The sequence below is a fragment of the Panthera onca genome, chromosome A2 (genome assembly GCF_046562875.1).
Source record: "Panthera onca isolate mPanOnc1 chromosome A2, mPanOnc1 haplotype 2, whole genome shotgun sequence".
Classification (NCBI taxonomy): domain Eukaryota; kingdom Metazoa; phylum Chordata; class Mammalia; order Carnivora; family Felidae; genus Panthera; species Panthera onca.
In genome coordinates this window covers 25,492,079-25,505,049 of record NC_138340.1, presented here as the reverse complement: position 1 = coordinate 25,505,049, position 12,971 = coordinate 25,492,079, and the positions used below count along the sequence as shown (strand labels likewise).

The window sequence follows — 12,971 nt, the reverse complement described above, 5'->3', positions numbered from 1 at the left end:
CCACCTCTTATTTCAGCTCAGGTCACGATCTCATGATCGTGATATTGTACCCTGTGCTTGGGATTCTCTCCCTCCCCTTCCTTCTCCCCATCCCGCGCTTGCATGCGCTCACCCTCTCTCAAAAAATAAAAACAAACATAAAAAATAAACTAAAATAGCCATTCTGTAACAAGTAAGTCATAAGCCAACCATGTTATATTGGGCTCCTAGTATGGGTAGTAGGATTCAGGAGACATGCCATGACTTCAGACTTGTATCTGATTGTTTGAGCCAAAGAGTTCATCCCTAAGAACATATGCTGTGGACAAAATCAGAAATGTGTTGAAAGACTTAAATATAGGATGTTAATGAAATAATGAAATAGTTGAGTTGTATAGTGAAATAGTGAAATAAGAATGAGTGATGAAATACTTAGATAAGAATGAAAAAACAGGATACAAAACTATACATGGTATGGGTAATATTTTGTTAAAAAAAAAGTTAATGCATGAATTATATGTATATATATCTGTCCACTTGGGAGGGAATATGCCAGAATGTTAACAGTGGTCATCTCTAAGGGTGGTAAGATTGTGGATAATTTTAATTATTTTTTTATACGTTATGTATTTTTCCATTAGTAGCATGTGTTATGTTTTAAATGAGAAAAAGATATTAAAATACCTGATAGGGCTACTAGTAAAGGATTGCTTCCTGAAAGAAATCTTTGATTCCACTTGGAGCTTCACATAGCATTGTCAAGCACTCTATTTTATGAAACCAAATTATAAGGGAAATTATGTAATCGTGTGTTACTTTTGTTACTTCCAATATTTGAATCCCACTTGTATAGTATCCAAGACAGAACCATGTCCTAACATATTCCTGAACATGGTGAATTATGATATTTTGAGGTCTTATACTATATTTGTAAAGATGTTAAGTGCCAGTTTTGTCTTTTACCTGAAGAGACAATTGTATGATGAGTCATCTTTTCTGATTCTGCTCTTGCGGAAGAGATAATGAAAGTAACACTGAATATGAAAAAGCCAACGAATAGATAAGAAGTTTTCTGTTGTGTTTCTTCTCCAGTTCTTATCCTCACAAAACTATCTAAGCCATATGGATAAACATAGCGCATTCTTAGACTTATTAAGTTATTGCCACATTTCACATATGAATTTAATGATCATTTTTTGCTCATGTTTCTCAAACTATCATTTGTATGGAAATAACCTTTTTCCTTAGGATAAAGTTTGTGTTATATATCTTAGTTTGTGTTACATTTCTACAAAATTATTTAACTGTCTACAAAATTGTGATACCTAGTATTTAGATATGAACTTGATAAAATACTGCAAGTTTAGACTAAATGTTTCTATCTTTTTAGACCAGAATTAGAAGAGGAACGAAATGCCCTTATTCTTCAGTCTGCAGCTAATAAGAAACAGCTAAAAGATATAGAGAAGAAAATTTTAGAAACATTATCATCTTCAGAAGGCAACATTTTAGAAGATGAAAGTGCAATTAAAGTCTTAGACTCTGCTAAAATGATGTCCAATGAGATAACAAAGAAACAGCAGGTGAAAAAAGAGTCCTAGCAACCTTTTGACTCTTTTTCAATTTTCTCCCAGTATAACTCTGGAGAAAGTTTGTTTGCAAGGAACAGAAGCACACTCAAATTAGCTCAAATAAAAAAGATACAAGGACAGCATAAGGAATATAGTCAAAAACATTGTAATGGTATTGTATACTGACAGATGGTAGCTATACTTGTGGTGAACATAGCATAATGTATCAACTTGTCCAGTCACTATATTTATACCTGAAACTAATGTAACATTGTGTGTCAACTATGCTCAAATTGAAAAAAAAAAAAAAAAAAGATACAAGGGAGCATTTTATTTCCCCAATTACAGAAGTACATACCGGCCTCAAGAATAAATGGAAAGTTTCTATGCTCTTTGTCTGCCCCTCTCTAAGACTGTGTAGTCCTCATATGTGCCTCTCCATCTTAAAACCAATTTCTCTGGTAACACTTTACATCTGTTCCTTCAAACATTTGTCTTGCCTGTAGAAACCGGCTTTGGTTCCATTACCTTTTATTAGCACTAATGCCCAGTACCACTTGACTTCAGCTTCTGAGGCTCTTAAAATTCTAATTCTCTGGGGGAAGAATTGATTTGGCTTATCCTCGGCCCAGTTCTATCTCTACTTCCTGACTGAATCAGCTACAAAGAGGATCATTCAGTATAAACATGACTACCCAGGCACACTCATTCAGCAGAGTCTGTAGATAGTTTGTCCAAAGAAGGAAAAGTGGATTGAATAAGTGCTCTACACATTTTTCCTATAGAATAGCATTCTATCAGATAGAGTTGTCAGCTGAAGAGCTGTTATCTTTCAGAAGTTTTTTCTTTTGGGGTCAAATATTAACACCCCTACTATGTCCAGAAATGTTAAACATACAAGAAGCTAATTGAAAAGGTACTGTTCTATAACCCCATCAGCTAACAAATATTTGTGAAATCTACTTTCCCAGACTTTCCTGGGTTCTGGTACACATGTTGACACCTTAAACATACACATGTGCACATTCTCTCCCTCCCCCCCCCCTCCCTCCTTCTCTCTCTCTCCCTCACTCTCCCTCTTTCTTTCTCTCTTTCTCCCTCTCTCTGACCTATTGAAATAAAAGAAGATGAGTGACTATAGTAGACACATGTCAGATCCAGACAAAAAAAGCAAAGATTGACAACTCTGGTATTCCCCAAACAAGAAACACAACCTTAAACTATTTTTCATTCATTCTTCTCCCTCCCTTCTTCCTCTTCCGTCCCTTCCTAATTCTTTCCTTCCTTTTCCTTTTTCCTCCCTCTCTCCCTCCCCCTTTCTCTCTCTCCCTCTTTGTTTCTGTCTTTCTGTCTTTCTTTTTGTCTTTCTGTCTTTCCAGCTTCTAGCATACTAAAACCTTTCCTTGTAAACCATACCTCTGTAATTTTGCCATTGAGTTAGAGGGTTATTTTTTTTTTAACATAAACTTTATTACATGAAAAACACATAATTAAAAAAACACATTTCCTACTTCTTAATCTTGATTTTTCTCTTCTTCTAGATTGCAGAGAAAACAGAACTCAAAATAGCAGAGTCTCGAGAAGGCTACAGACCCATTGCTAAACATTCATCAGTATTATTCTTCAGCATTGCAGACCTGGCTAACATCGATCCCATGTACCAGTACTCTCTCACCTGGTTTGTGAACCTTTACATCAACTCCATTCATGACAGGTAAACCTTCTCTAGCTTCATTCATCCTCCCTATGTTGGATTCCCACCATGCTTTCCATTAAAAAATACATAACTTTTTTTCTTAATATGTAATATGCATTCATTACAGAGTATTTAAAAATAGGAAAAGTTGAAAGAAAGAGAGGGAGAGAGAAAGCCTCCATTTATTCTAAGTTTTATTTCACCCCCACTCAAAATGTAGGCATAGAAGGATTAGCTTTAGTCCTCCCTGCCTCTTTTAAATATTTTAATATGGCACCTGACTTATCTTTGCTGGCAACTACAACATCTTTCTCCACCTTTGAGATCTCTAAAAAGTTTCAGTCCCAGGGTGCCTGGCTGGCTCAGTCAGTAGAGCAAGCAACTCTTGATCTTGGGTTGTGAGTTTGAGCCCCATGTTGGGTGTAGAAATTGCTTAAAAATAAATTCTTAAAAAAATAAATAAAATTTGGGGTGCCTGGGTGGCTCATTTAGTTGACCTCTGACTCTTGATTTTGACTCAGGTCATGATCTCAGGTTTCATGAGTTTGAGTCCCGTGTTGGGCTCCACGCTGACAGTGCAGAGTCTGCTTGGGATTTTCACTCTCTCCCTCTCTCTCTGCCCCGCCCCTGCTCTGCTCATGCGTGCACTCTCTCTCAAAAATAAATAAATTTTTAAAATGAATGAATGAATGAAGGAATAAAATTTAAAAAATAAAAAGCTTCAGTCCCATATTTCTTTGTAATTAATTTTTTTTAAATTTTTTAATGTTTATTTATTTTTGAGAGAGAGAGAGAGAGAGAGAGAGAGAGAGAGAGAGCCAGTGGGGGAGGGGCAGAGAGAGAGAGAGAGAGAGAGAGAGAGAGGGAGAGAGGGGGACACAGAATCTGAAGCCGGCTCCAGGCTCTGAGCTGTCAGCACAGAACCCGATGCGGGGCTCAAACTCACAAGCCATGAGATCATGACCTCAGCTGAAGTTGGATGCTCAACCAACTGAGCCGCCCAGGCGCCCCTTAAATTTTTTTTTTAATTTGTAGAGAGAGTGTGTGCAAGCGGGCGAGAGGGGCAGAGGGAGAGAGAGAGAGAGAAAAAGAGAGAGGGAATCCCAAGCAGTCTCCACACTCAGCATGGAGTCCCCACATGATCCTGGGATCATAACCTGGGCTCCATCCCATGACCCTGGGATCATGACCTGAGCTGAAATCAAGTCACTCAACTGGCTGAGCCACCCAGGTGCTCCCAGGCCCACATTTCTAATTGTTTGCTAGATATTTTCACTTTAATCAATTAATAAACATACACAGGTTTTAAAGTCAGACTGGAGTAGGGGGTGAAATCTCAGTTCTGCCACATACTAGCTACATTAGTACAGTCAAGTCAGTTAACCTTTCTGTAATTGCCTCAAATTTTTTTATCTATAAAATAGAGATGATAATCATACCTACCTTTTAGAATTGTTATAAGAATTTAATATTTGTGAAGTGTTTATCGTAGCATCTGGTACTTAGTAACTACTGTATTTGTTAAGTAGAATAAAAATATGATTTGAGCCTACCATATATGGTCTACGTGGGCTCTTGGTAGAACAGTCTTGCTGGAGTGACTGAAATCCCTAAGATTACCAGTTGGGATTTGGAATTTGAACTTACACCATCCACACGATGGAGAAAATTCAAGTTGAGGAATTGACATAAATGTCGATTACAAGTGTCAGCAAGGATGCAGAGTCATCAGAACCCTCATACACTGCTGGCAGGAATGTAAATTAGTGCTGCCACTTTGGAAATATTTAGGACATTCTTGAAAATATTAAACATAGATTTGCCATATGATCTAGTAATCAGCAAATCCAGTGATTCTTAGGTATATACTGAAGAGAATTGAATGCAGATGTCCACACAGAAAATTACAGTCTTTTTGTTTTTAGACATAAAAAACTATATTCAAAAAATTACTTGTGTTAATTTTTCCTCCTTCAGCATGGCAATGTTATTGATGTGAAATACAGTTAGTTCATTTGTTGTTGGTTTGGATTTTTTTTTAAATTTCATTTTAGAGTTTTCCCTTCACCCTTGTTGATTTTAATTTTATTATATTTGTGAGCACATAACCCATTAATATGACTCCAGAAGTAAATCCTGAACTAAAGGTCTGCTCAGAGAAGTGTCACTATCCCCTACTCTTCTCTCACCTTTCCATGGATCAAAGGATTGCTTTTTAAAAATTAAACTAAAATTTAAAATTAAAATTAATTTTGAGATAAATGTAGATTCACATGTAGTTATAAGAAATTATACAGTGGGGGTGCCTGGCTGGCTCAGTTGGTGGAGCATGCAACTCTTGATCTTGGGGTTGTGAGTTTGAGCCAGGCGTTGGGTGTAGAGATTAGAAAGAATGAGAAAAAGAGAAAAAGAGAGAAAGAAAGAAAGAAAGAAAGAAAGAAAGAAAGAAAGAAAGAAAGAAAGAAAGAAAATAGAGCAATCCTGTGTGTACTCTACCCAGTTTCCTCAATGGTGACATCTTGAAAACTTCTACAATGATCACAACCAGGGCATTGCTGTTGATACAGTCAAGATAGGGAACACCACTATTACCACAAGGATTCCCATGCTGCCCTTGTATAGCCACACCCACTTCTTTCCCATCCCCACCCTCTCCTTAATCTTTGAGAACCGCTAATCCATTCTCCGTTTCTGTAATTTTGTCATTTCAAGAATGTCATATAAATGGGATCATATAGCACATAACTTTTAAGGATGGGCTTTTATTCACCCAGCTTAATTCTCTGGGGACTCATTCAGGTTGTTGTGTGTGTCAGTAGTTTGTTCATTTTTATTGCTGAGAAATATTTCATGGTATCGATGTACTACAGGACATCTGGGTTATTTCCAATTTTTAGCTCTTATGAATAACATGTACAGGTTTTTATGTGAGCATAAGTTTTCATTTCTAGGATAAATGCCCAGGAGTGCAGTTGCTGGGTCATGTGGTAATTGCTTGCTTTCTTGCGTACGTATGTATGTATGTATGTATGTATGTATGTAGCTGCCCAAACTTCCCCAGAATGAGTGTCTTTTAAATATTACTGATAAAATTTTTGGACTAAAAAAATGAAAGTAATATGTGATTATTGCAAAATTTTGAACATATAAGAGCATAAAGAAGACAGATATTAGCCATAACCACATCTGGAAGTAACCTTTTGTTCATATGTTTTCTGACTTTTCATCTTTTTTTTTTTTTTTAAATGTATACATCTTGATCTAGATTTGATGCTTCTTTGGGACAGGTAAATGTTTCATAATTCTTTATCTCTTATAGTCCCCTACCCAGAAAAAAATTCACACCAATAGAGATTCAGCAAGTATCTTAATTTAGTGATTATTTTCAGTCATTTTGGAATATAATAAGTTCAGAATTTTGAAAATAGAGAGATGGTATAAACCCTATTTTATTTTCTCATAGTCTTATACCCTGTCTTTTACATATAAATTTAGAAGAAGTTGCACACACACAAAACTACACAGGGAGGCCCTATATATATCCTTCATTCAGTGTCTCCTGTGGTAACAGTTTTACATTATTATAGTACAATATCACAACCAGGAAATTGACAGAACTTCCTCAGATTTCACCATTTTATTTTATTTTTTTTTTAATTTTTTTTAAAATTTTTTAACGTTTATTTATTTTTGAGACAGAGAGAGACAGAGCATGAACGGGGAAGGTCAGAGAGGGAGACACAGAATCTGAAACAGGCTCCAGGCTCTGAGCTGTCAGCACAGAGCCCGACGCAGGGCTGGAACTCACAGACCGCGAGATCATGACCTGAGGTGAAGTCGGCCGCCTAACCGACTGAGCCACCCAGGTGCCCCAGATTTCACAATTTTATATGCACTCGTGTGTGTGTGTGTGTGTGTGTGTGTGTGTGTGTGTGTGTGTAACAGTGGCTACTTATATGTTAGTTCATCTGTTACTTATTTTTTCTTAGTTTTGTTTGACAGTATATTTGCCTGTTTTTCAACCTTTCAGTAACAAATCCAAAATTTTGGAAAAGCGCCTACGATATTTAAATGACCACTTCACATACAACTTATATTGTAATATATGCCGATCACTATTCGAGAAGGACAAGCTGCTGTTTTCCTTTTTATTATGTGCCAATCTTCTTCTGTAAGTTACTTGCTTTATCTTAATTTATTTATTTTAAAAACTTGCATGGGGAAACTACTCTATGAGGATGGTTTCTCACAGAAAGATACCATGTTTTTGCTCTGCTTAAGTCATGATTTTACTTGTACATTTCTCTATAATAGTATTGGTGTTTGGATGTTTTTTAGATTTTTAAAATGTGAGTCACACGTAAAAGTCGACAAAATATTCATGTACAGTTCAATGAATTCTTATAAAGCAGAAGTCTGTGTAACCACCAACCAGGTCAAGAAATAGAGGTCTTTTCAGGGTGCCTGGCTGGCTCAATTGGTAGGACATGCAACTCTTAACCTTGGGGTTTTGAGTTCAAGCCCCACATTGGGTGTAGAGATTACTTAAAAAAAAAGAAACAGAGCCTTTTCAAATTGATTTCTTTCACTTAATAATATGCACTTAAGGCCCTTCCATGTTTTTTCATGACTTGATAGCTTCTTTCTTTTTAGCACGAAATAATATTCCATTCTCTGGATGTACCACAGTTTATCTATTCACCTACTGAAAGACATTTTGATTACTTCCAAGATTTGAATATTAACCATAAAATTATAAACATTTGTGTGTATGTTTTTGTATATACATAAGTTTTCAACTCATTTAATTACTGAAGACTGCTGAGTCATGTGGTAAGAGTATGTTTAGTTTTTAAGAAACTCTCTTCCAAAGTAGTTGCACCATTTTGCATTCCACCAGCAATGAGTAAGAGTTCCTGTTGCTCCAGATCCTTGCCAGCATTTGGTCTTGTCAGCATTCTGGATTTTGACCATTCTAATAGATATGTATTGTTCTCTCATTTCAATTTACAATTTGCTAACGACACATGATGCTGTTAATGTTTTGTATGCTTATTTGCCATCCTTATATCTTCTTCAGTAAGGTATCTGTTAGGTCTTTTGGCCACTTTTGAATCAGTTTGATTGTTCATTTTTTATTGTTGAGTTGGATGACAGTCCTTCATCAGGTATGCCTTTTGCAAATATTCTCTCCCAGGCTGTGGCTTGCCTTCTCCTTTTGACAGTGTCTTTGGCAGAGCAGAAGTTTTAAATTTTAATGAAGTCCAGCTTCTTTCTTTCATGGTTCATGGTGTTATATATAAAAAAATCATTGCCATACCTAAGGTCACCTAGATTTTCTACTATGTAATCTTCTAGGAATTTTATAGTTTTGCATTTTACATTTATGTCTATGATTCATTTTGAGTTAATTTTTGTGAAGGGTCTCTGTCTAGATTTATTATCATTATTATTATTATTATTATTATTATTATTTTTACAGGTGGACATCCAGCTGTTCCAGCACCATTTGTTGAAAAGACTGTCTTTGTTCCATTGTACTGCCCTTGCTTTTTGTCAAAGATCAGGTGGTTCTATTTATGGGTGTATTTTTAAATTCTTTATTCTGTATACTGATCTATTTGTTTTTTTTGTAGTATTGACTTAATTAGCCTTATACTAAGTCTTGAAGTCAGGTAGTGTCAGTCCTAGGCTTTGTTCTTAAATATTGTTTTGGCTATTCTGAGTCTTGTGTCTCTTCATATAAAGTGAACTTCATAGAAAATCAGTTTGTCAGTATTCACAAAATTCTGTTCCATTGATTTGTCTATTTTTTTACCCACACCACCCTATTTTGATTACTGTAGCTTTATAGTAAGCCTTGAAGTCCAATGATGTCAGTTTTCCAGTTGTGTTCTTCTCCTTCAATATTGTGTTGGATATTCTTGGTCTTTTGCCCCTCTGTATAAATGTTAGAATAACTCCGTCAATTATACGCAAAATAACTTGCTTGGATTTTGTGTGAGATTGCATTAAATCTATAGATCAAATTGGGAAGAACTGACACCTTGACAATATTGATTCTTCCTATTCATGAACATGGAATATCTCTCCATTTATTTAGTTCTTTGATTTCTTTCATCACATTGTCATAGTTTTTCTCACATAGATCTTGTACATGATTTGTTCAATTTATATCTAAGTATTTCACTTTTTGAGTGCCAATGCAAATGGCATTTGTGTTTTTAATTTCAAATTCCACTTGTTGATCTATATGAAAGTGATTTTTGTATATTAACATTGTATCCTGCAACCTTGCTAATGTAATTGCATATTAGTTCTAGGAGTTTGTTGTCAATTCTTTCAGATTTTTGGATTTTCTACGTAGATAATCATGTTATCCACAAACAAAGGCAATACATCTTTTTTTCTTATTGCATTAGTCAGGACTTTCAGTATGATATTGACAAGAAATGATGAAAAGGGACATCCTTGTTTTGTTACTGATCTTAGTGGGAAAGTTTCTAGTTTCTTATTTTTAAGTATGATGTTAGCCGTAGGTTTTTTTTTTTTGTAAATGTTCTTTATCAAGTTGAGGACGTTCCCCTCTAAGTTTGCTGAGAATTTTTATCATGAAAGGGTATTGGATTTTGTCAAATGCCTTTTCTGCGTCTACTGATATGATCATGTGCTTTTTCTTCTGTAGTTTATCTATATGATAGATTACATTTATTGATTTTTTTTAATGTTGAAACAGCTTTACATTCCTGAAACAAATACCACTTTGTTGTGGTGTGTTATTCTTTTTATACATTGTTTGATTCAACTTGCCAGTATCTTGTTGAGAATTTTTGTATCCATGTTCTTGAGAGATATTGGTCTGTAGTTTTCTTTTATCTGTGTAATTTTGGCATTAGGGTAATATTAGCTTCATAGAGTAATTAGGAAAGTATTCCTTCTGCTATTTTCTGGAAGAGATTGCAAAGAATTGGTATAATTTCTTCCTATAAGTTTGGTAGAATTCTCCAGAACCCATTTTAATGTGGTGGTTTCTGTTTTGGAAGGTTATCAATTTAATTATCAATTCAATTTCTTTAATAGATATAGTTATGGACTGAATAGTTGTGTTTCCCTCAAATTCATATGTTGATGCACTAACTTCCATTGTGGCTATATTTAGAGATGAGACCTCTAAGGAAGTAATTCAGGTTAAATAAAGTCATAAAGGTATGGTCCTGATCTGACAGAATTAATGTCCCTTTAAAAAGAGAGATACCAAAGTACTCTCTCTGTCCATATGCACACAGAAGAAAGGCCATGTGAGGACAAAGTAAAGTAAGGAGGTCACTGTCTACAAGCTAGGAAGAGGTCTCATCAGAAACCAAATCAGCCAGAACCCTGATCCAAACTTCTAGACTCCAGAACTCTGAGAAAATAAATTTGCATTATTTAGGCAGCATGAGTACACTAACACAAGGTCTATTCAGATTATCTGTTTCTCCTTCTGTGAATTTTGGCAGATTGTATTTTCCAAAGAATTGATCCATTTCGGGTAGGTTATCAAATTTGAGGAGATACAGTTCATAATATTCCTTTATTATCTTTTTATGTCAATGGAATTAGTAATGATGGCCCTTCTTTCATTTCTGATATGTGTAATTTGTGTCTTCTCACTTTTTTCCTTAGTTATCCTGGCTAGAGGTTAATCAATTTTATTGATCTTTTCAAAGAACCAGATTTTAGTTTTATTGATTTTTTTCCTATTGACTTGTTTTAATTTCATAAATTTCTTTTCTGATTTTTATTATTTCTTCACTTCTGCTTACTTTGGATTTAATTTGATCTTCTTTTTCTAGTGTCTTAAGGTGGAAACCCAAATGATTGATTTTAAATTTATCTTCTTTTCTAATAAATGAATTCAGTGTTCTAAATTTCCCTCTGAGCATTACTTTTGCTGCATTCCACAAATCTGAATAAGTTGTGTTTTCATTTTTATCTCATTCAAAATATTTTTTTATTTCTCTTGAAACTTCTTTGAGCCATACATTACTTAGAAGTGTGTTTAATTGCCAAGTATTTGGGGGTTTCCTAGCTATCTCTCTGTTACTGATTTCTGGTTTAATTCTATTGTAGTCAGAGAGAATACTTTGTGTGATTTCTCTTCTTTTAAATTTGTTAAAGTGTGTTTTATGACCCAGAATGTGTTCTGTCTTGGTGAATGTTCCAATGAGGCTGAGAAGAATGTATATTTTGATGTTGTTTGATAAAGTATTGTATAGATGTCAATTGCATTTAGTTGAATAATGGTACTGTTATTTCAACTCTGTCTTTACTATTTTCTGCTGCTGGATCTGTCCACTACTATTTTAGTAATAGATTGATCTATTTTTCTTTGTCTATCAGGTTTTATCTCATATATTTGGACATTCTTTTGTTAGGCACATACACATTAACAACATTGGGTCTTTTGGAGAATTGACCCCTTTATCATTATGTAATGACCCTCTTTATCCCTGATAATTTTCCTTGCTCTGAAGTCTTCTTTTTCTGAAATTAATATAGCTACTCCAGCTTTATTTTGATTAACATTAGCACGCTATATCTTTCTCCATCCCTTTTCTTTGACCCTCTGGTTTCATAGTTAAAATAGGTTTTTTTTTGTAGACCACATATAGTTAGGTCTTATTTTTTTAATATTAAAAAAATTTTTTTAATGTCTATTTTTGAGAGAGAGAGAGAGAGAGAGAGGGAGAGACAGAGTGCGAGTGGAGGAGGGACAGAGAGAGGGAGACAGAATCCAAAGCAGGCTCTAGGATTGAGCTGTCAGCACAGAGCCTGACACGGGGCTCAAACTCACAAACTGTGAGATCATGACCTGAGCCTAACTCTGATACTTAACTGAGTGAGCCACCCAGGCACCCTGAGTTAGGTCTTATTTTTTTTATTGTACTCTGATAGTCTATGTCTTTTAATTGATGTACTGAAACCATTGACATTTAAAGTGGATTATTGACATAGATGGATTAATATCTATCATATGTGTTACTGTTTTTTTATTCATTGCCATTGTTCTTTGTTTTTGTTTCTGATATTTTGAGGTAAGATTGGTATATAACATTATATAATTTTTATATGTACAATATTATAATTCAGCATCTGCATTCATTACAAAGTGATCACTTCCAAATATCTAGTTACCATCCATCAGCATATATTTGACCCCCTTCATCCATTTCACCACTGACAATCCCCCTTCCCTTCTGGTAACCACCAATCTGTTGTGGTTTGTGTCTATGAGTTTGTTTTTGTTTTGTTTATTTTTAGATTCCACATAGGAGTGAAATTGTACTGTTTTTGTCTCTCTCTTTCTGACTTATTATACTTAACACAATACCCTCCAGGTCCAACCGTGTCACAAATGACAATATTTTATTATTTTTTTATGTCTGAGTAGTATTCTATTGTATATATAGACCACATCTTCTTCATCCATTTATGCATCAACTGACATTTAGGTTTTTTCATATCTTGGCTATTGTGGATAATATTGCTGTGAACATTGGGGTGCATATATCATTTCAAATGAGAGTTTTCATAATCTTTGGATTAAATACTACAAGTGAAATAGCTGTATTGTATTGTAATTCTATTCTTAATGTTTTGAGGAATCTCTATACTATTTTCCATAATGCTCAGACCAATTTATATTCCACCAACAGGGTACAAGAATTCCCTTTTCCCCACAT

The 12,971-nt window shown here is 34.8% G+C and overlaps 1 protein-coding gene across 2 annotated transcripts in view; it reads left to right on the top strand.

Moving 5' to 3' along the window:
* The window catches only part of DNAH12 (dynein axonemal heavy chain 12), a 211,253-nt gene that overhangs the window by 159,502 nt on the left and 38,780 nt on the right, over positions 1-12,971 (top strand). For both annotated transcript variants that reach the window (XM_081794954.1, XM_081794955.1), the window contains 3 exons: positions 1,370-1,562; positions 3,092-3,264; positions 7,277-7,417. In XM_081794954.1, coding sequence (XP_081651080.1) covers positions 1,370-1,562; positions 3,092-3,264; positions 7,277-7,417 — 507 coding nt within the window. The remainder of the gene's footprint in view (positions 1-1,369; positions 1,563-3,091; positions 3,265-7,276; positions 7,418-12,971) is intronic.